The sequence below is a fragment of the Rhagoletis pomonella genome, unplaced genomic scaffold, assembly GCF_013731165.1.
Source record: "Rhagoletis pomonella isolate Grant_MI unplaced genomic scaffold, Rhpom_1.0 Rhpom_scaffold_00010, whole genome shotgun sequence".
Taxonomy (NCBI): domain Eukaryota; kingdom Metazoa; phylum Arthropoda; class Insecta; order Diptera; family Tephritidae; genus Rhagoletis; species Rhagoletis pomonella.
This window is the reverse complement of record NW_023458564.1, coordinates 8249979-8274955: the sequence shown is the minus strand read 5'-3', so window position 1 is coordinate 8274955 and position 24977 is coordinate 8249979. Positions and strand designations below refer to the sequence as shown.

At 35.2% G+C, this 24977-nt stretch overlaps 1 protein-coding gene across 2 annotated transcripts in view; it reads left to right on the top strand.

Annotated features, from left to right (window-relative positions):
* LOC118746001 (integrin-linked protein kinase-like) overlaps positions 1-24977 on the top strand; it is a 263182-nt gene that overhangs the window by 228944 nt on the left and 9261 nt on the right. The window contains exons 5-6 of one of the 2 annotated variants that reach the window (XM_036479716.1): positions 89-256; positions 322-774. The exons of the other annotated variant lie outside the window; for it this stretch is intronic. Of the exons in view, the coding sequence (XP_036335609.1) occupies positions 89-256; positions 322-699 (546 nt within the window). The 3' untranslated portion in view covers positions 700-774. Of the gene's footprint in view, positions 1-88; positions 257-321; positions 775-24977 lie in introns of those variants that run through there. 2 annotated transcript variants of the gene reach the window in all.

The following is a 24977-nucleotide window of genomic DNA, read 5'->3' as shown; positions in this document are numbered from 1 at the left end:
ATTGGAACTAAAGCAGACCCATCGTAACCAAAGAAATTTTGGTTTTTTGAAATAATGACCATATTTTGTTTTCAACCAACTTAAATAGTTTATGACACGTGGTTCGCTCTTTAATTTGCTGCATCGTGCTACTGGCATTGTTGTGGATACAGCGCAAGCAGTGCGTTGCGCCTTGGATATAGCGCGTGGTATGGCATATCTACATTCGTTAGAGCGCATCATACCAACGTATCACCTTAACAGCCATCACGTTATGGTAATTTATAAAATTTTTGTAAAATAAAATTTCCAATATTTTTTTATTTACATTTAATTTTTCAGATCGATGATGACCTAACGGCACGCATCAATATGGGTGATGCAAAGTTCTCCTTCCAAGAGAAAGGCCGCATGTATCAACCTGCTTGGATGTCACCGGAAGCATTGCAGCGCAAACCGGCGGATCGCAATTGGGAAGCGTGTGATATGTGGAGTTTTGCAATAATTCTATGGGAGTTAACTACACGTGAAGTGCCTTTCGCAGAATGGTCGCCGATGGAGTGCGGCATGAAAATTGCATTGGAGGGGCTGCGTGTTAAAATACCTCCAGGAACTTCGTCACATATGGCTAAATTGATAACGATTTGCATGAATGAGGATGCTGGCAAGCGACCGAAATTCGATATGGTCATACCGATTTTGGATAAAATGAAACGCTAGGAAGGCGAGGAGTTTAATGAAAGTGCCTGCAATGCGTTTAAAACAAAATTTGCGAAATACGAAAATATTGCCAAGTTAAAAAGTACTGAAAACAGTGCCTAAATCGTTTAAATTTTTGTTGAACGAAAAATAAAATTTTAATTAGTTATGCACATATATGCATACTACTAAAGTAACTGCACAAAGGATATTGTAACTTGTAATGTTTTTTAGCAATTTATACGCACGAATTTACACTTCTGATCTGAAAATGTTTCGTATTTATACAACGAGTATTTTTGTATAACCGTAGTCAAATCGCAGATGTCGCATGTTAAATATTTAAGCAATTTTTAGTGAATTCTTGTTTTAACTTTTAAACTTCACTGTCTACTACCCACCTAAATATTTAAGCATAACAAATCTATTTATTTTTAAATGTTTGTGAATATACTAATGTGCTGTTTTATATGGCAAATTTATTATATTTTTAACAAGAGCTTAATGCGAGGCATTTATTCGGTGCTCTTAACCTCATTTGTATTTCATTAAACTACTTTAAATGTATTTTAATGCACACACGTATGTGGATACAATATGTATTTCTAACTGTATTGTTTTATTTTTTACTCATCCTGCAAGCAAAACTTTTTTTTTCTAATCGACGTTATATTTTTGATATCTTTATATACAATATGTATGCAATAATTTTTTATACCACGTAATAGCGAAAATAACAAATAAAATATTTAATTTAGATTTTTAAGCATAAAAAAGTTTTTCAAAATGTAAAATGCCGGGTTTGCGGTGAGAAAGATAAAAAATTTAATTTTTGTTAGGTGTTGGATGCTGAGAATATACCGTAATGCTTCAATTTTATCAGCAATTATGTGGCGGTCACTTCATCAACGTTCCCAAAATCATCAAAATCAACAATCTTCTCTTATTGCTATAACAATAACTGTAACTTTTTTGATTGGCCTTTATTATTTATTTTACCTAATTACTCCGCTAACAGGAATCCAAAAGATTGTTGTTTGCTTTTGTATCAACAGTACACAACTGCAAACACAAATCATTTACATATCTCAAACTTGCTTATTGAATTTTTGCATTCCATCCCCACCATGCAATCATTACTCATTGAAAAAGCGTCTATGCAATAACTACTACAGAATATTTTTTGAAGAAAATGCCGGTCACGTGTTTTCCGTTAGCAGCAGTAGCATCAAGCCAAAAGAAAAACTACAACTTTAGTTGGAACAAAAAATTTCGCTGAAGTCGGCAACCAACGCAGTTCCTATAACTTAAATCTGCACCGAAGCTTGTGATATTTATTCTCCGGCAATCGCTTTCTCTTTGTGCAGCGTCTCTCTTCAAAGCTTTTCCTGCTTGCAATTTTTCGCACACTCACTCTCTTGGCTAATGATACCGGAAGTGCAGCCGCTACTGAATGCGTTTGTGTGCATGCGTTGAGTATGAAAGACGCTGCAATGAGCACAACGGCCCTGACCTACTTAACAACAAGCAGCAGGGCACAACAACAACAGCAGCGTATGTGTGAAAAAGAGTTATTGGGAGCAAATTCACTTTTAATTGCAGTGGCAGTCTGGAAGTGCTTTTGTATCCTTAATAGGATGAGAATCAAATATTGAGTTTTTGTTTATGTACGAAAAAGTTGTGTGTTTGCGAGTGTTGAGTGGATTCGTTGAAAGCTTTAGAAATCATGCTGAGAGTGAATCAGATAAAATTACTTATATGAAGCTGCCGTCAGAAACTAAAAAAATCGTGGGCTTCACGCACGAAATGAGAAAATTACCACTAAATAGTCAATATGGATGAAAATTTATTTTCTTTGGTCTGGAATCTCTGAAAAACTCTTGAAAATTTTAAAACCGAATTAAAAAAGCGCTAAAAAATTGTTTATTTTAAAATGTAAATTTTTTGTTTTTTTTTTGTTCTTGCGATTGATTTTTATACACAAATGCCAATTTGGAGTCAAAGTCGCATTTCTTAAAACAAGACAATAATTAATTAAGTCGTACTTAATCGGGTTGTAGCTGAAATAGGAATGAACAGTGCCATCCAGGTGCAATGTTTTTTCTTAGCGGTTCTAGCTATACATATGTCTGATATAAACATAAATATGTAAGTTAGTACACAATGATATAAACATAAATACGTTGGTACACAATGTATAAAACCGGGCACCTGCTTCTGTAAAATCCCACACATATGTATAAGTGAATACACTTTGAGCCGCTATAGTGTGAGAGAATATAAACTTCGAAATCTTTTTCGTTCCTACCTAGGCCAAATTTGCCTAGAGATTCGACAGGTCGTAATTTGCATCCATTTCTCGCTTGCGCAAGTATAGATAAACTCACTTAAAATCAGCTTGCAAGTGGCGAAGGATATACCAATGCGTTCTTTTTCCGTAAGAAACTGCTTAGTCGTACACCCCTCGCAAGTTCGTCCGCCATACAGATAACATCTATATCCCTATGACCCGAAACCAAAATGAGGTATAGACTGTTATGCTTAGTCATCTCTTGCAGAGATCGGCAGCCTTTTACCTTTTAAATTACTCCCAAGTTCGTTTATAGACTCCATTTTGGATCATCGGGAAATTTGTGAAAAATTGATCGCAAAATTTGACCCAAACAAACATGCTTACATACATACATACAAACAGGCAAGGCCGTATTTAGAGGAAGGGGGGAGTCGTAGGTGTTCTTACCCCTCTCCCCCGCAGAAATGTATCGTATCCGATTTTAAGGCACTAAAACTTGAAAAAGGCAAAATGCGCTTTGAAAAAAGTTATTTATTTGTTTTTTTGTTATGTACAATGTGCATGTATGTATAAAAAAATACATACAGTGGTCAAAAAACTTTTTGTCAAGTTTTAAGGTATTATTTTTGTTCTTATTTAATTTTGGTTATTTTTTCATAAAAATATAGTTCATTCTTTAACAAAACCCGTCTAAATCCAAGTTTCCAACTTTGTGCAATATTCTTTGGCGGTAATAAATAAGGGAAAATCTTATACAAGCAATATATTTCTAGATTTGAAGACGAGCTAAAAGTAGATCCCAAAGCGTTTTGGAAATACATTCAATTTAAGAAAGGGTGCTCCAATATCCCTTCTTGCATGTCATATTGTGGTAGGAAATCAGAAAACGTCTTAGAAACCGTAAATTTTTTGCGGACTTCTTCAAATCGAACTATGTCAGTGATGCTGACCTATCCGGATGTAATATGGACGACATTACGCAATCTGTAGATTTTGGCTCTTTGTTTGTCAAAAAGCATGATGTTATTAACGGCATCTCTGCTCTGCTATTGTCCTTAAAAAGTGACTTAGATGGGTTCTCTTCATACGTGCTCAAGAAATGCGTTTCGTCATTTTGCGTACCACTAAAATATATTTTTAATCTTTCGCTGGCCTCGGGTGTTTTTATTAATCGTTAGAAAATTGCCTCGATCTCCCCAATCTTCAAATCAGGTAACAAAAATGATGTTACAAACTACAGACCTATATCTAAACTTTCGACTTGATCGAAACTTTTCGAGAAAGTGGTCATCAAAAGTTCCATTAATCCGTGCCAGCATGGTTTTGTGAGCGGTCGCTCGACTGCCACAAACTTAGCCTGTTTTTCTAATTTCTGTATAGGTAGGTAGGAGAGAGCTGCATGGATACACTCAAATTACATTTTAAGTCACTCGCTTTCTTTTCACATCTGCACATACTCGCGCTCATTTATTTCCAAACATAACGTGCGATAGCATTGAAAAAAACATTGTCGGTTGAGTGAGTAATTCACACTATCAAGTGCTCGATTCAAATAACAAGTGCTTGATTTGAAAAACAAGTGCATGGCATAGCTGCTGTAATGAAAGTATCAAAGAAAAAACATTTGTAAAAAATTTTTTTGTTAATTTTATTGGTTTCCTAACTGCATATTACTTATAATGCACAAATATCACCTGATTAAGGGCATCATCATTTGACAAAAGGTGACATCTTCCGTCAGAAATAACATTTCCAGCAGAAGAAAAAACTCTTTCTGACGATGCGCTAGTTGAAGGAGTGGGTACGACTGGGTTTATGCAGCAGCGGCATTTCGCGTTTGTGTACCTCCCACCAATTATATATATCGAAGTCCGTATGAAAATATACCTCAATATTTTCATATCGCCGCAGCTCTGCAGTAGCTTTATCAGTTCTGCTCACAAAGGTAGGTTGCTTAAGAAGGCCTGAAAACAGTTCAAAGTTGTCTGAAGGTAACAAAGGTGTATCCGCAATTTGTGGTTCCGTTGTACTGCCGGAATTCTCAGTTAACGTTCTCATAATTTGTAAACATTTCTCTTTTGTGTACCTTTTCTCAGATTCGGTAAAGTTCTTGAGCTCCTTTGCTGGCGGGGGAAAAAAAAGCACAATTTTGTGCAAATCTGTTAGTTTTTAACAGCAATTGTTTTTAAATAATAAAGCAACTTACTTTTCAAGTCCTTTATAAAGCCGATGTCTTCTGAGGTAACATTGCATTTCTTTTGTAGACTAGTTATATAAATGTATGTCAGGTGCATAACTAAATAATTTAGTAAAACTAATATATTTAAAAAAATACTTCATCAATATCCATTTCTTCAAACTTGTCGTATTCTCTACTAATTGTTTGAAGTCAATGAGTGTCATTCGATTGCTCGACTTGGTTTTCATAACAGCATTTTTCACTCGCTTGACTTGATTTAGAAAGAGTATATCAATGCCATATTTGAAATCAAATGAGTACACTGCAGCTAAACATTGATTTCAAAACTAACTATGAATCTCACTGTTTGTACGGTGTTTCTCACTAACCTTATAGAGTCGACAGCAATGAGTTCATACTGTTTAGATGGAAGTGAGTAAACTCATGCTGTTGTCTGGTAGGTAGGTAGGTAGGTAGGTAGAGGTGGCGGCACACTTAGGCCATAGATAGAAGGCCCATTGTGTTACCACAGTTGACATCGTTCAATTATCCTCCCCATTGAACCATTTCGTGTCGCTGATGAATCTCATCAGGCACCTCGCATCGGTATTTGAAACCTCCCTAAGGTCGGCCAGGAATGGTGAACCCAGATGACGCAGCCTGCTTTTGCACATTGCAGGGCATTTACACAAGAGATGCAAGACCGTTTCCTCCTCTTCGTCGTCCTTGTAGCTTCTGCAACATCTACGAAAAGGCACCCCGAGCCTTTCTGCATGTTGAACCTATCAATCAGTGCCCGGTTAGGGCCCCAACGACGTTAGATATATCCTCTCTTCTAAGAGAGTAAACCCTTCGTGACCGCCTCCGGTCCCATTTAGGCCAAGTCTGCCTGGAAATTCGACAAGTCGTACTTTGACTCCATCTTTCTTCAGCTTGTTTGCAAACAAATTCAATAATTAGCAGTTTGCAAGTGGCAAAAGGCATACCAATACGTTTACTTTACCAGGAAGAATCTGTCCGGTCGTGCCTTGCCTTGCAAGTTCATCTGCCATGCAGTTTCCCTCTATGTCCCTATTATGACCAGGGACCCAAGTGAGGTGAAGTCTGTTCTGCTTGGCTATCTCCTGTAGAGATAGGCGGCAGTGCAGCGTAATCTTTGAGTGAAACGTGAAGGAGCTCAGAGCTTTGATTGCAGCCTGGCTATCACTTAAAAATGAAGATATCCCTTCCCATCATTTCGGTTCCAAGCTTCTCAACAGCTTCCATGATGGCTGAAACTTCAGTACCACTCTTCGCCGAAAGTACGGTAGTGAAAACATATGCTGGTGTGTCAAATTTCGGGACGTTAGCATAAGCGGTTCCAGAGATAAGCGATATGAGAATTTCAGTTTGTATGGGCGGTGCCATGCCCCCTTTTCCAAAATCTACCAGTTTTCGCCATAAGCAAGGTATTGATAACAGATGTTGCTGTGTCAAATTTCAGGATGTCAGCATAAGCTGTTCCAGAGATAAGCGATGTTAGAATTTCAGTTTGTATGGGCGGTGCCACGCCGTCTTTTCCAAAATCAATCACTTTTCGCCGTAAGTACGGTATTTACAACATATGTTGCTGTGTCCAATGTCAGGACGTTAGTATAAGTGGTTCCAGAGAAAAGCAATATGAGAATTTCAGTTTGTATGGGCGGTGCCACGCCCTCTTTCCCTTTATCTACCATTTTTCACCGTAAGTATGGTATTTACATTCTATGCATCTGTGCTAAGTTTCAGTCCCCTAGCATAATTGGTTTTATAGATATAGTGGTTTTCACCTTTTAGTCTACAAGTCAGATGCCACGCCCCCTATGTATTGGGTCAAACATTTCTGGATTAGAGGAAGTGATATCCTTTAAATCGGTGTATGTTTCATTGAAATCGAGCGAACGGTGCCTTCAAAAAAGGGATTGCCAAATTTTCTTGTGGCGTATTTATATATAGATTTACCAATATTTCAAATCAAAAATCATGATCAGTGCTTGATAATTTTTGTTACTTACGTGGTTCGCACATTTTTTTATTAAAAATATATAAAATGTGTAATGTTAAAGGATACTTCATTGAAATTGTTCTTTTTATTTTATAATAAAAATGTTAATGTTTTTATTTTTTCCTTTTTTTATTTTGAATGCAATCTTGCGATTTAAAAATCAAATTCTAAAAATAAATCTTTTTACAATCGCCAATTCCATGTGAATAAATTGTTCTCATAACTTAACATGCAAAACAAAAACAAATTGGGAAAAATTATTTTTGTTTTGCTTTATAATTTTTGGGAATATTTGTTCACATGAAATTCGTGATTCGTGATGAAATACGTGAAAATTTACTTTTAAATTTCTCTTCAGATTTTGCAAAAAATTAGGCTTTGTGGTTAGCGTATCACCCTTAACTTCAACAAATTTCGAATTTAAGATTTCCAATGTATGCAAAAAACTTGAATTAGGATGGCGCATAACGCCCTCTGATAAGCAATTAGCATAAGTATAATTTTGATCACTTTGTTCATCCGTTCTGAAACCTAGTTTCGTCAACCCCATTTTGGAGATTATGCATTAATTTTCAGATCCATTATATTCGACATCTTTGAGTGGACTGATGAAACCTTCTGCTTTGAAAAAAAAATATTACTGCACGTGATCAGGTAGTATGAATTTAATTTTAATGGCTAGCGAGATCCAGCGCACCTATATGACGTCCAACGCAACGGTGGGAAGCGTCTTCGTCGGAGCGCTGAACTTTCAGACTCATTCCCAGCATCGAAGCCTAACTTAGCAGATCAGCATATTTTCAATACCCTCTATCTGCAATTTTCACAAAAACTACTTTGTGATGTTAGAACCCATCTGGGGCTTGCCTGTCATCATTGATGTTAATTCTGACTTTGAAAAGTAATAGTAAATTCTTCTGTCGAGCGTTATACAAGGTCAGCATTAATATCACCAATGATAGTTAAGTCTTAGGTGGACTTTTGTCTAATTTTTAAAAGTGCAGATAGAGGGTATTGAATATAAGCCCTCGATACGTTAAATAACAATAAGGACTGGAGCGTAGTATAATCTGTCAGTAAAGAAATAATTACTGAGATTAGGGTAAGGTAGCAACGCGCCGGATAGAGAGAGGCTATAATCAGTAAAATAAATAAATATTCTAAGGGCCAGTAAACAGCAGATTACACACAATTTATGAAAGTCTCAAATTTTCTCAGTTAGTCAATAGCTCCTACCGTCCATGAGGTGGGGGTTAATTAAGGCCGGTCGCGGTGGGTTTACCGTCACTCAGGTGTGCCAGGTGTGTTAAATTGGCAAACTAAAAAAGTATTTTAAGAAAGCTGCCGTTTTGATATGTCAAAATATACTATGATAGCTATTCAAAAACAAAATGGCAGACGACTACTGCGGTTATAACTACGTGGCAGACACTTTGAAAATTAGAAAAAAATTTGAAAAGTATCTTATGAAACTTGAAATTTATATATGTTATTCTTCATAGTATTAGTAGCATATATTTTTCTAGGCAGAAGGGTCTGTCGGTTGCTTTGACCTGGCAGACAATAAAATGTTTACCCCGCGCGAGTATGCCTGTTTGTAGTAGATACACAAATGTTTGGAGTGCCAAGAAAAAATCGCACGCGCGACAAATTTTTTTGTTAAGCGCAATTATAGCACCATTTCCCCTTATTCCCAAATATTGAATTAATAAATTATTACGTACATACGTACAAAATTGAAATGGCTCATTCAACGGTAATCGATACCGAATGAAACGAAAATAAACTAAAGAATATGACTGTATTATTTCTAGTAAGTAAGAGTAAATCAATCTAACTTTCAAGACTGAAAGCCAAAATTCTGAAATTTATCTCAAAATCAGATATTTTTTTACTTTAGGTTGTACCATTTACAAACCCATATGAGAGGTTAATTTTTTTCAAAATTTACAAATCTATTACCTTTTTTGCATTGTTTAAACCGTCAGTGGAGAGACAAATTCGTTAGCATTGTAACGGCGCAATTTTCAAGTACTAAATATTTTATTATATATTGAAGCAAAGCATATTTTAATGTCACGCCCGTCACAAGATACACAAAGTAGTTATTTTTTGAAGGAAAACACATCTTGGACAGTGTAAAAAAGCTGACGAAAGTAACGCCATGACACAGGGAAATATGAGCGAATTGCTTTTAAGTATTTATATGCTTTTATTTTCGAAAAAAGAGCCGATTATGTTGGTCACGCCCGTCACATGTCACACCGGTCACAATTTAAAGTTAGACAAACTTCAATAAATTCGGCCAGGGACTGGTACCGTTACTTATCAGCTAATCTGAAATGTGTCATATATCTGTTTGTGATCAGCGATGATAAAGCTAATCAAAAAGATATGTTGCTCGAGCGATGGGAAAACTTAAGCTGTCACGGATAAAAAGATATCATTACTTCGCTTGTCAGGGCAAAAAAAGTATCTGAAACGGTTTTTTTCAGGTAACGGCCTCGGTTTGACATGTAATAGCCTCATACTATTTAAAAGTAAGGTACTTTACAATTACTAAGACATACAATGGAGAAGAAGAGTCCGATCAATGATTATCCCGTCTTTAGGTGGCAGAATCTTGTATGTGTTCGTAAAATCCGATTTTTTGAGAAATAAAGTTAGCTTAGTTGTCTAATAATGTGTATTTATGTATTCATGCTCAACTTGTCACACCCATCACAAAGTCAAGTCACACCCGTCACAGTTGAATTTGGAACATATAATCTATAATTTCCAATAGCGGCAAGCAACTTTGGCGTAAATGTTGAGAATGTTTATTTAACAATTCAACGAACTATTTAAAACCATAAGTGGAAGACATAATTAGCAGAAAAACTCTGATGCAAGTAAGGAGTAGTTAATTTGGTTTGCGTACTCGTCACACCCGTCACAGTGACTAAAATTAAGATAACTCGTTCGGATTAAATTGTTTTTGGAATTTTTATTCCAGGCATTGTGTATATCTCGGAAACCTATTACAAAATACTCGTTTTAAAGAATTTTGTATTACAGTTTAAGAATTAACCCTTAAAATATGAGTTGAAATGTCACACCCGTCACCGTGGAATGAGCCAAATATATGATTGTGTGAGTTTTGGCCACCTCTGCTTTAAAGTAAAATATAAATTTCGAATAAAAATATTAATTTGAAACAATATTTAAAAACGAAAAATTTTAATCTCCATTAATGAAAAATTCAGACCTTACTCAAGTGGGTTCAAAGTTGTTGGTTGTTTTTGAGAAGCGTTTTTCCAAATGCTTGAAATATCATGAGCTTTCAAAAATTGTTGATACAACTCGCTTTTGCGAGGAGGTATAGAGCTTGCGTCGAAACTCTTTACTTTTTTCGTGAAATTTTCAGTAACATCAACTGCTTTATAGCTACTGACAAAAAGCTGGAATCTCCTGTCATCCACGTCTATTGATTTTTTTAGCTCCGTACATTAGCCAAGTAAACTTTTGTATAATATTGAACAGATTTTGAAAAAGCTCCTCGGTGAAATAAGCATTGCCAAGATCTGCAAACGCTTCTTGAAATTCAAGGCATTTTTTAATATACCAAAAGGTCTCTTCTTTCCTTTGTTGAAAAAGGCAGGATTGAAATCTGAGCCGGTAAACGCGCGGAACCCACTTAAACTTTTGGTCAATAATTCACCCAATCTTCATATATCTTGGTGATGTCAATGAATCTTTCATTGTTATCTGTTCTAGAGAGCATCCAAATATGAGAAGAGGGATTTTTTAATTTCGTCATATTAGCCGCCATTATTATTAATATGTTAGTATCACTGGCTCTAATGACAATATTAGACTGGTCGACGATGTTACATGTATGGTAAATAATTTTTGTATCAGCCTCTTCATGCAAATTACAACAAAGTTCTTCAATAATGGACACTCTCGGAAATTAAGGTGAATTAATTTCCCAGTAGAAATCGGTTGTATGCATTTACGAAGAATATTTGTTATATTATTGAATTAGTGTGAACAATTCATGCGTAGTCATGAATTTCCACATTAAAATTCTAGCGAATTGCAAGCGAATAAACGTTGTCGTCGTTTTAAGTACATTTCTTGATAAATTTGAAATGAAATTTTTGTAATATTTTCAGTCTTGTACCAACATTTTAGTGAACGGACGTGTTGTGCGATACTATTTTCAGCACAAACGGGCTTTTACAAGATATGCATTTGCATATGTAAGTGCTACTTTTTTGTATGTCCCCGTATATTAAAATGTATCAGAGAAGTAGCATTTACATATAGGGATACATATCTTGTAAGAATACTTTAATACGGTATGTTTGAAACATTAATGCAGACACATGCATACATCAGTAGTACAAGTGTATGGTTAGAGTACGTATACGCTCTGAGAAAGTACGCGTGTTAAATGGAAATGAAGGTTCATTTATACTGGCATGTATACAGCAGCAAGCTCATGCCACTAACAGCGATGTTGTATGCTTAAGATTTCTACTGGGTTATTACCAACGAAGGGAGCAATTTCATCACTTGTCCAATGTGTGGAAAAAAAATCAACTAAAGATTCCTTAAAGTTAGTATTTTTCAATTCTTTAGCAGAATCTGTTGGTCTCGTCTGATCTGGCCCGCTGATTGAATAATTAATTAATGGCGCTTTGAGAAATATTGAGAAAAAATTTGTTAGCATTCCGCTCCGTTCCATCTATGTCAACATGGCACAGATGTCGAAGTCCATCGGTAGTCGGCTTCATCAGTCGCAAAATGGCACTTCGATTTGTCTAATTTTAAAACAAACTATGCGACTAATTTTTTACATTAACCGTTTTTTCTTTGTTAAACTAACTGAATAAATAAGCTATTAAATAAACTGTTAAACTGCATAAATATAAATTCCTTTCCTACAAAAGCTGTGTGTTCTCCTACATGTATCATTGGCAACACTATACAAATATTTTGATGAGAGTAACTGGATTTTATTTCGTTCCGCTCCCCTCACGTTTGAAAAAAAAGTTGAGAATTCAACATATCGCACACCGTCTTCAAAAGAGTCACAACTCAAAATTTGGCATTTTTGAAATTATACGATAAAAATGTACACAGACCTTTTATTTACCTTTCAGCAAAAGCTGGAGCAAATTTTTGCTATAATTTGTTAAAAAAACCTAAGGTAAAGTCGTCCTGGCCCATTTGATTAACATGTGCTACGAAACAGTTTTTCGCATTTTCTGATGAACGTATTATTTTGAGGTGTGACTCTTTTGAAGACGGTGTGCGATATCTCAATTTGAATATAAAGGAAAATCGCATATTAAAAAAGTGCCGTTTAGTTTGAGAACGCTATCAACGGTTATTTGAGATGCCATTTGTGAGCTGACGTTTGAGATTTGAGAAAAGGACTGATTCTCAAATGCATCTCAAATTGAGATTTAACCAAAAAGGATATAAGTATTGATTAACGCGATACGGAAATTATAAATTATTGCCTAACGTTGTGACACATTAATAAAATAAAAAGAGGACAGAGCATGTTGCCGACTTGGCCACACGCTCTCCTTATCTTTATTTGTACTCTCTTGCTCATTCTCTCCCAACTCAGTGCTTTTGTACCAACTGCCTGCAAATTTTGGCGCTCTGTTTATGTTTTGTATTTGCATTGCGCCTGGTCCTGTTGTCGATGCATTGCATTGTTTTTATTGTTTATCGCGCACACGTGACCGCCATCCTTTTGCCATGCGGACTCAACTCAACTTCGACGTTTTTTTTTTTTTTTTGAAAGCCAACGATGCGCATGTTTGTGACTACATGCTGAGTACCGTACGCTGACCGACTGCCCATATTGCGGTTGGTGCTACCAACGCTACTGCTTCTTCTACTGCTTTCTCTCCGGCTGCTGTTGGCTGATGACACTGCTTCTTAGCGCTTGCTGGCTATGCAGTAGCTAAAAGTTTAATGGCCCACTATTGGAGTGGAGTGTGCAGTGCAATGCATTCCAGCGCAGCGCGGTGGTCGGTGAGTAGCGTCAAAGCGCACGAAGGTACGTTAACGGCTTTACCAGTTTCAGTTGGCGACACATCCGCATTGTGGTCAACAAAACATACAGCACTCTAAGGCTGATGGCCGCGTTACATTCGGGGGCTTGAATTAGTATACAAATTTTAAATTTGAGTTCTGTTTTTCGCGTTATTCGTAAGCACTAAAAAGCGTTTGTGAAGAAGTGTTGCATGTTGAGTGTTGAGTATTGACAAAAAGAGTGCGGAAAATATAAGGACTAATACATTTTAGACATCAAAGCACCAAAGTTTATCGATTCGGAAAAGTAGCAGAGAAAAATACAATATTGTGTGTCTTAAGTGCCGCATATGAAAATAAAACATATTAATGTGCAAACAACACCAACAACATTGCGCACTGCAAATTCTGCATAAAATTAAAAGCTGCAATTTATCCTCCAACAACAAAAATTACATCAATTTGCATTAGTTATTTGTGAACAGCGTAGGCAAGCGCAGGCTGCAAAGCCAAAAACACAACACCACTACAAGTAGGCCATTAGAGCTGGCTGGCGAGCGAGCCTGAGTGCCGGGTTGCCGAGTTGCCTGAGTGCCTCAGTGCTTGGGTGCCGGAATGCCTGCCTCGTAAGTGCAGAAAAAGCTTTTGCGGCATGCAGCTAAGAAACTAAAACAAAACAGGAGCGGCAACGGCGACAAAAAGCCGATCAACCAAGCAACCAACCGACCGGGTTTTTAGCACACACACACATAAAAAACACTCACACAAGCACACAACTGCATTACACTCGCAAAATAAATGCTGCGCTTTGCAGTGTCTGATTGTAGCTGCATATTCGTATTGCCGCAAAACGTTTGTGGGCGGGGAGTAGTCAGTTGGTCGATTTGGTAGAAAATCCATCGCAAAACAATGCAAGAAAAAATCACTCAAGTGCAATTAAATAAAAAATTATTTGGGTGCTGATAAAAAGATTTAATTACATACATATAAACAAAATAAATCAAGTGGTAGAAGTGTGGAAAATTACAAAAAATTAAGCGCTAAATAAGGAAATATTGAACATCAATGCGAACGCTTGCTTGAGCAAGTGATAGTGAGGAATGTGATTTATTAGCAAGAAAAATAAAATAATAGGAAAACATTCATATTTACCTAAACTAAAGAAGTAAACTCCTATAAAAACGCGAAGCAATAATCATTTTAATAAAAATTTGTCTGATATTTCATACAACGTGAACTGCTATATAAATACTACGCACTACTAAATCTTAAATGACTCATACGCTCATTTAAAAAAAAAAAAGAATTTACTCAAGCCTCAAGCCTCTTAAAATTTTCTCCATCAAATCTCGCTCCGTGTGCCCGGCAACAGCTTAAATGTATTTTAGTGTTTTTCAATATCTAGGCCAGCCCCATCGAGGGCCGGCGACACATGGAGTTTCCAACCAAGTCTAGTTTAAGCGTCGCTGACACTAACAGGTTTGTGCGATCAGTATCGACATATTTTCTACTACAATTTCTATAAAATGAGACCAAGCCTGCCAAAACAGAAGCTCTATGCATAATAATTAGGGCTGTGCGATTAATTGATTAATCAAAATTTTAATTAATCATAAAGTAAATAACTCAATGATTCGATTAATTGGAAATTATGATTACTCAAAAGTTCAGTTACTCGAGTATTCAAGATTTTTGATTAACCAAAAAAAAAAATATTTGAATAATTTGCTTTATGATTAATCAACATGTCGAGTAAAGTGAGTAATCAACATTTCAACTCTTTACATATTTATAAAGTAGTTAAAGTTCCTTGATACTTTGAAAACAACGTTTCTGTTTTCAAAAATTAAAACGAAAATTTTTTTTTCATATACAGAATGTAAAAAAGAAAATAAGCATTTTCCAAAGCAAACTCTTTTAACGAGCAAAATTATTTTTTTTGAGTAATCATATTTCAAGTAACTCGATTAATCATCGTTTAGAGTAATCAATTACTCGAGTAATTGATTAACCGAATAATTGATTAACCAACTTGCTCGAGTAATAGAATAATCGCACAGCCCTAATAATAATACATTGTGAACACAAAAATGTCCTTAAAGAATTTTTCCGTCTGACTCTCTTGATACCTGGCTACAGATTTTCAGTATAAAACAGTGCAGGCTAACTGCCGAATTTGAGGTAACTTGGGGGTTTAAAACCTCCTGTTGGAGGGAAATGTGCATACAAATATTGTGTTTGAAAAGATATTATACATATGTATGTAGTATGTATTGGATTTTGACCTCTTACGATGAAAGGATTGCGTGCACTTTAGGATTTAAGTTTTCAACTAATATGAACCGTACGTTTTATATCAAGTTCTATATTTGCACATGAAAGATTTTGTGCTAAAAATATATTCTTTTAGACTTTGAATTATTATTTTTTGAAACGTAAAAAATTAAAAAAATTAGCGAATTGAGATATGAATTCGCCGCCTTGTTCTCTACTGCTAATGACTATTAGAGAATGACGTATATTCTCTACCAGTAGAGAAATAATCGGTAGAGAAAAGTTACAGAAACTGGCTACAGATTGTGAAAATTCATACACGAGTCGAATATATTCTTAATTGATTAGTTTTCGGCATGAACGCCTTTTTTAACAAAAGCAATTTGTTTGACAGATTGTATCTGAAATACTTAAATTATCTATTGTTGCAATACATATCTGCTTGATTGTAATACGTTGAACTTGAATTTAAGATGAAAGATCTATTTTGTACAAGAACGTACAATGTAAAGCTGGTGTAACCAATGTCAATGAAACTTCATTTTGAAACCTATAATAAGCGTTCAAAAATTTGATTCAACGTGTTCCTAATTTTTTCTAAAATACAAAACGATGAATCTTAGATTATGCATTAACCCTTTGACAACCAAAGAGACACCGGTGTCCCTTTTGCATATACATTTTTTCCTGGAAAACTGTTGAATCGACTTTTTTCGGAAAGCTCTTGTTTAGTAGATCAGCATCTTTCCGAAATTACCCTACTTTTAAGGGTGGGCTCCTTCCTTTACCTACCAGGCCGCCCCAAATTCGAAAAAACTTTCTTTCCTATTTCCTTGTTGCAATATTTCTGTATTAGGTAAATATCCAGAACTTTCGAAGAAGTTGCAGAGAAATTTCAGCAACTTATCCAATTGAAAACTTCGCGAATTCCTGACACATCGCAGTCGGGCTATGTAACTGGCAACAAAACATTCCCGCATTCGTAATATATTTAGATTTGTGAACGTCGAAAGAGTGTAATCGCCGTTTATATTTACCACTTCAAAGTTACTGGCCTAGGTGGCTGCGACTTCTCTCGTAAAACTTGCACTGTATTCATGCATGTACGTCCTCGATTTTAATTTCTGCTCCAAGTTCTAGGTCGGCAGCGTTCTCTTCAAGAAAAGCAATGTCTTATCGTGCATTTCGAAAGCACGTTCATCATCATCGTTACCATCGTCATTAACCAGTTGAACGTTTTCTGCCTTTAGAGATGTAAAAACGGCAGTTTGAGTTTGCTGCGAAAGCATGAGCAAAAACAGCTGGAACTTCACGAAAAATAAATTAAAATCGATAAATGTATCCTTATCCTTACTAATATTATAAATCCGAAAAGTGAGTTTGTTTGTTTATTACGCTTTCTCGCTTTAACTACTTAAGCGATCATCATGAAATTTTGTGCACTGGTGTCATTAATCCCAACTTAAAATATAGGATAGATTTAATCTCGATTAGACGAAGGGGCGTGGCTACTCCCATACAAACGGAATTTTCAGACTGCATATATTAGGATATATTTGTGATAGACCTATTTAAAAAATCAAATTCAACTTGAATTATAAATTAATTTTTAAAAATTATATTCAAAAATGGATGCCAAGAGGCTTAAAAAATTGTAGTTTGAAAATATTTTGAAAAGGGTTGCCACAAATTTAAATTAATTAATCGTAAGCTAACTGAAAAATTAAGATATGAATGTCAAATGAAAGATTGTTTAGAAACTTTCAGCTTGAACATTTAGAATATTAACGAATATTGATTAATCCCTACAATATGGGTATCAATCGAAAGGCTGCTGATAAGTTCTTAACTAGATGTAGGAGGGTTGACACCTGATTGAAAAATCATGGGCTACTTGAACTAAGGGAATTAGGTAATTAGCATATGTATCACAATATGAGTGTCAGACGAAAGGGGTTTAATGAGGCTATAGTTGGAAAATATTTTGAAGAGGGTTACCACCTGTTTTAAAAGTCGAATTTAATGAATTATACTTAAGTTAAAGTGTCAAATTTAAGAGCTTGAACATACAGAATTTTCTGGGGCATCTGAAGAGAGTTGTCACCTGTTTTAAAACTACATTCAAATAAAATTACATATATTATAAATTAAATGAAAAATTACAATATAGGTTTTAAACAAAAGAGTGTTGAAAAGGCTTTATTTCTAAGCTACATATGTGTTGCAGGGTTAAATTTCTAATTCAACTTGAATTATAGGAATTAGGTAATTTGAATACATACATATCGTCACCTAAGGGTAAAAATATGCCAAGACGAAAAATCGATGTAGTTACGTTTTACCTGCCATTATGCATCGAAAACATAATTTCGAAAAAAAATGGACCTGGCACCTTTTCACCTTTAGGTAGCGATATGTATGAATCACAATATGAGTATAAGACAAAATAGGTTTATAAAGGTTGTCAACTGTTTAAACAGTTAAATTTAAACTATTCAATAATTTCAATGAATTATTAAAGTATGTTTGAAAGGGCTTCATTTCTAAACTACATGTAAGGAAGGAAAAGTATCACAAGTGAGAAGTTTGAAAATATTTTGAAGATCGTAAAAAATTTAAAATCTCCTGTTTTTGGAATAGTTTAAGTATGTTGAGTTTTAATGAAATAAATGGCATTTTATGTAGCACGTAGAAATTTCATACACTCAGCGAAGCGGGCGAGGGCGATATAGTATAATATAAATCAATAGTTGTGATTGTTTAAAAATTATCCAGTAACTTGCTAGCAACTCTCCAGTAACTTTATTTCTAAGAATTCGCTCTCATAGACAACATTTACAAAAAAGTACGCGAACGATATTCCAGTAATAATTTGCAAGTTTCATGAACAGCTGATAAATTGGTTGTTTATTCGCAGGAATTTCCTAATAAAAAAAATATATTTTATGTTTAAATAGGCTTATGGGCTTATTCATAAAAAATAAAGTAGCTTTATAAAAGGTTTATAAATTGAAAATTGTATGAAAACGTCAATTTATAAAGCTCTTTAACCTTACTTTATTTATTATGAATAAGGTCATTAGTTCGTGAATTTCCACAATAAAAACCCACAAACAGTTTCCTTATTAGTTTAAATTTCATCCGCAACATGCGATCAGCTGTTTTTCCTACTGACAAATTCTTACAAAAAAAATGTATTCAGTAAAATCCAGTAAAAAATGCAACTTTAACTGTCATTTTTCGCTCTCTCTTAATTTCCACTACTTTGCAAGTTTTTGCGTACGAAAACGCCAACACATGAAAATTCGTAAAAACTTTTACTGGATTTTACTGGAAATGAGTAAACAAACGCAATTAATGTGCAATAATAATCGATGATGAAAAGATTTTACAGTGTGGAAGAGTTGCTCATCAATTTATGTTATTCACGTTTTGCAGAAAATGAATTTCGAAAGATACTAGTGTTTTTACTATAATAATATTTAGACATTAAATAACGGACTTTTTACTAAGGTGCATTATACTCTCTGTAAGACCAAACACGGTAACAATGAATCTGTGTGGTTTAAAAAAGGCGAACCGAAATCCCGAGTTCTTAAAAAGCTTCGGGAATGAATGCCTTACTCCCTACATTTGGTGTGAATAACTGGTGTATCATCGCATAGAAGAGAATAAAACACATATAACTGTACACTTTTTTCGTTCTCGACACAGCGCCGAATGCAACGCCCAACGTTTTTTTGGCGCCTAGTTTACTTATTTTTTGCGACACTGTGGACGACTTTTGTCGAATATTATATCCAATAAACACTTATGTAGATATTTTCGAATATATTTTGATTATACTATATACTTATAAATTATTGAGATTGTATTTTTGTACAGAAAATGATAGGAAAATTGTATAATCTGCGAATCGTACGAAAACAAGAATACGCGCCATTATCTTTCGGTGCCCGTTTTTATTACATTTCTCTCTTTTCGCAAAAAAAGCTATCGATTAAATAATGTTGCATTATATTATATTGCATTAGTGAACACTGCTAGACGAGAATGTATGTCTAATCAGAGTTTTAATAACATGTTGGGTATCTTAACTTGAAAATCTCCACAATTTAGCATAAAAAATGTATCATTCTATAGCCTCGTTTAAGTCATTTTCATTAGTTAAAATCTAGCAAACTGGTCACCATTTGTTTCGACAGTATGTGCGCAATTACACACATACATACAAATATTACAAAAAAAAATTAAATAAAATACTCACACTCATGCATCTAAGTGCATATCTCGTACATGCATTAATCTGCTCCTATTTTATATTGCGACAAGACTTCTGTGTCATTCTATTGCCTCGGGATGCTGCTGTGCGGTTTTAACTTTCTGAAACTAGGCCGGCTGCATGCGTTTATGGCATAGAAAAAACCTTTAAAACACAATTTATAACTCTTCTTCATATGTGGGTATGTATGCATTTGTGTACATAGTGTATGTTTTATTCGTACATTGATTTTACTGAGATTTACGACTACAGCTTTTGTTTTCATTTCATTTTCATAGTTTTTTTTCAAGTATTCCAAAAGCGAATTCTTTGTGAAAATGAGGGAAGGAAAAAATCATTATATGTATGTGGGTATTAGAATTTAATAACTATTCACACAAAATATGGACAGCGAAATGAAAACGCAACTGATGGTGAAATCGATGTCCTGGCTTTTCATTTTCTATAGAAAAACTACATTTTTTCTTTGAGAGTAGAACATATTTCCTTCGCTATGCTTCTGGTACTCTTACATACATACATAGCTTTGTTCCCGCAATTTAATTAAGAAGGAAAAATTATATTTTGCCGCTTAAATAGTTTTCTACGTGTTTGGCCAAATTTCACCTAAAATTTGTGGTGTACGTCTTCATATGAAGGGACCTACAGTTCTACGCCAGATCCATGGAAGAAGCAAAAGATGACTACTTCCAAAACCGCCCTAGACGACACTAGACGCGTTACATCTAGGGGTATCGACGGCTACACAGGCTATCAGAGGAAAAAGGTGGAAAGGAGGCTCCAAAAAACACAAATTGTGCGTTAATGTCTCCTTCTTCTTCTTCGGCCAAGTCCTTCTCCACGTGGTCTTTCCATCTCAGTGGGGTGCTCCCTCTTCCTCTGCTACCACCAGCGGGTTCTGAGTTCAATACTTTCAGAGCAGTATACTCAGACCGTTTCTGTCCATTCGAACGACATGTCCAATCCAGCGGAGCAGCTGTATTTTAATTCGCTGCACTATGTCCATTTCATTGTAAACCTCATACAGTTTATGTTCCATCTCTGCGGTACTTGGCGTCGCCAATGCGTAAATGCCCATAAATCTTTGGCAGAATTTTTCTCTCGGAGACTCCAAGAGCCACCTCATCGGATGTTGTCATTGCCTATCCTTCTGCGCCATATACCAACACGTGCATGATGAATGACTTATAGATTTTGGTTTTCGTACGTCGAGAGAGTACTTTACTTCTGAATTGCCTATTCAGTTTAAAGTAGCACTTGTTGGAAAGAGTGATTCAACGTTGGATTTCTGTACTGACAATATTATCGGTGTTAATGCTGGTTCCTATACAAACAAAGTCGTCTACTTTTTTCGACTTTCTAAGGGTCAACAGAGCTGCTCTGGCTGACAAGAGATACTTTGTTTTGTCCTCGTCCACCACCAGACGCTTTGCTTGCAGGGCTTCGGGGCGGAGCGGAGCAAAGGAGCAAGGAACTAAGGAGCAAAGGAAACGGTCAAGAAAAAAATTGCCATTATTGCGTTTGTGTGTCCAATGAATTTTGAGATCTGTTGCCTCACTTTTTCCCCACGAAATAAGCGAACGGGCATATATTTCTGTTACAAGCATGGGTTGTCTTGTGCTCTTTTTTCACAAAAAACTTTAGAAACCCGTAGTAGAATACGAAAGCGTAGCAAATTTCTTAAGATCTGCGTACTGCCTTAAGGAAACTTGACTCAATAAAATTTCTTAGCTATTTCTTGTACGTCATTTTATATGGAGTTTTTCCTTTTCTTGAGAGCTGCATAGTGGTCTTTAATGGAAAATTTTCAGTTCATAAATTTAAATATTTTTTTTTTATTTTTTGCCACCTAAAGCAACCGTGTTAAATAAATTTCCATTCTATTTATTTTACTAGGCAATACTGTTCATTGCACAATAGGGTGGTCCAAAAATACATGCGGGAAAAAAGTGTAATATGTTAAGCTCTCATTCCCTAGGTTGTTTCTAAATAAAAAAAAGAATACCCGTACCTTTTTGTTAAAAAAAACATATCTTTAACTGCCTCAAAGCCCATGAAGTTTCTAATGTGTTTTATTTGGGCAAAAACCATTTTCGTAGAAATGGTATAGAATTCTTGAAAATCAATATTTTTCGATCGGAGACTGTGTTTCTCTTTAGGAGACTTTCAATAACAATACCCAATTTATTTACTTATCCATTTTTTTATATTAACTATTTTATAGGTTGCCCAAAAGCCCCATTAAATGACATACTATATACATTTGTATGAGCCCTAAACTTTCTTTTGGATGCATTTCTGCATCAAAAAGAAGACAATTAAAAAAAAAACGTCGCATAAGATTTTTTCTGGTTAGGGCTCGATTTGTAAGAAAATAAATAAACAAATACATTTTTTTTTTATTGGGACCGGGAGCGGAGCGATGAAAAAAAATCTTTACTCCGAAGCCCTGTTTGCTTGCTTGTTACATAGTTCCGAGAAGTCAGAATAGATGGCAGAAATTGCACACTCTTGTAAAAAGTTTTACCTAAGTTGTTGAAGGCTGATCCCGCGGCTGTTTGGCGAGTATGGCGATGTCGCCTTTCATCTGGATAGGACAGATCACACTTAAATTTCAGTCTTCAGGCATGCGTTTATCATATTCTGCATAAGATCCGATGCATGCACCTTGTCAACACCTCGCAGCCGTACTTGAATAGCTCAGCTGGCAGGCCGTCAAATGATGCAGCTTTGTTGTTTTTCAACCGCGTAATTTTTACTCGTACCTCATCAGTCAGGCGCTCGGATATGACTCCGTTATCATCGACTGGGGCTCGGGTTCAACTTCTTCACAGCATTCAGTGCTGCTACCATTCAGTAGGGTGGAAAATTCAGTGGAGGGAAATTTAAGTACGTTGTGGACATCGGCCACTAAGTCGCCATGGTTGTTGTTGCAAAATTCAGTATATCCAGTAAACAAACTGGCCTGTCTTTTTTCACCAAGTTTGGTGCCAATAAAGGACTTAGGGTTGCAGACAACGCTTTTCCGGCAATTAGGGTGTTGTGCAGCAATTTAATGTGATGAAAAATTTTGTGCACCGAATGTATGAATAATTAAAGATTTACTTCACATTATTAATAAAACTTTACGCAAGTGAAATTTAGTTCATTAAAGTTAAATAGTTTGTTTTTATATCGAATAAAATTTATGGGAAAATATAATTAATTGATTTATGCTGTGTTTTTTTTTTCGAAAACCTTTTCTTGTATGTATTTATAAAACTAACCATAATACCATGAACTGGACTTAAAACTAAGAAACGGGTAACTTTTGCAAAGTGTTTATCCAATTTTCTATTTGTTAACAAACTCAAGTAAAAGTTCAGTGGTAAGGTTTACTTGGCCGCAAATGTATATTGATTGAAACTGTGAGCATATTTTCAATCACTAAAATATTCGTATGTTAGTGATTAAATTTGCAAAGAGTCGAAAATAGCGATTTAAAATTCAACAGAAATATTAAGAAAATAATGGTATTTCTATTTTTTAAGGAGTTACCGACAATGTTCGGATCATTATCGCAAGTTGCCGGGTTTAATTCGTAACATTTCAAAATGGAAATGGTTTTTTCTAGGCAGCGGTTGCTCTTCGGCTGGCAATGGCAAACGTCCGCATGTATTTCTGTCTTGAAAATGTTCTCATTAAAAAAATCAAGACACGCACCACAAATTGGAGAAGATCGGCCAAACACTTAGCTAGAAGTCCAAGTTGAATGCATTCGAGTACTCATTATTTGACTCCAACAGAATATTCGTGATAGGAATAATGAAATATTTATTTTCTTTCCATACATGATTTTATTTTATTATTCCGAAATTGAACGTTTTTTTTTTTTTAATTTAACAAGAGCAGTAAGAAGGTATTTCACTTCAGCTAAAATACTTTAAGTTACTCGGAGCTAATTTTGGAACACGTCATCCAAGATTTTTGTAAACAAAAACATTATTATTGAGCTAGAAAACCAAAACAAAAGCATGAATTTGTATACGTTTTGCAATCGAATTGAATTATTAACCGACTTCCACAAAAGGAGGAGGTTATCAGTTCGTCGGAATATTTTTTATTTTTTATTTTTTTTTTTTTTTTATGTATGTTACCGCATAACTTTGCACCACCGATTTCAATAATTCTTTTTGCAGAGGTGGTCCCATACTAATTTGGTTTAGATCCGATCATTGGATCATGAAATATATAGATATATATATATTTTTTTTAAGTCGGTTTTTTTTTGCTAAAAACTACTTGTTTTACAATTTACGTATACTTTTTCTTTTATTCGGTGTGAAATTTATATTTATGCAGCGATATATGTAATATATTTTGCACTGCAACTAAGATGCTAATCTAGGGCAATAGCACAAATATGAAGCTCTTGAATTCCATCAATGATACCCTAATGTCGAGTGCTCCAATCTTCACGAAACTTTAACCTTGCTATGTACCTAAAATAATTAAAATTTACATCAAACAAATTGATAAATTTGGGAAATAAATTACTTTTTTTCTTTGTTAACCTTTTGACACAAGCAAATTACTTGGTAATGTAAATTCACCCCGATGCGATACAGCAACAACAAGGGCCAGGGGTGTTTTAGTACGAAAAGCAAATTTTCAGTGGCAGCGCTCAGAACATTCAGATAAGCAATGATATTTTGTAACAAATTTATCATCAAACGGTGGCTTTAAAATTTCTGTCATATTTTTTAATTTAATTAAATCTATATATTTGTGTTTATTAGTAAAATTGATGCACTAAACGAAAATTTATTCTAATAAATTCTAGTTTATTTCATTAGTGCTGAATAGCAACCGTGCGTGTAAGAAATTGTGTGGTATCGAAAATTTCACCTCTGGAAACTTTGTCCCCATAAAGGACTTCACCACAGTTTTTTTTTACTGGATATACTGAGCTGCAAAAGTTCGCCATGGTCTTGAAACCTTCCGTAAGTCGCCTAACTTTCTGGTAAAATTTTCTTGTGTTTTCCTGTTTCGTATTTCGACCTTTCTTCTTCCTACGGCACACATGTATTGCTTCCTTCGTCAGCTTCCTATATCGGTCTCATATAGCTCGCGTTGCGGCCGATTACCGCAAGGCCATAACAATTACAATCACTTTAAGACGGACTTGAACCCGCGCTATCGGTATTGTAAACCTTAGTCTTCCTTAGGC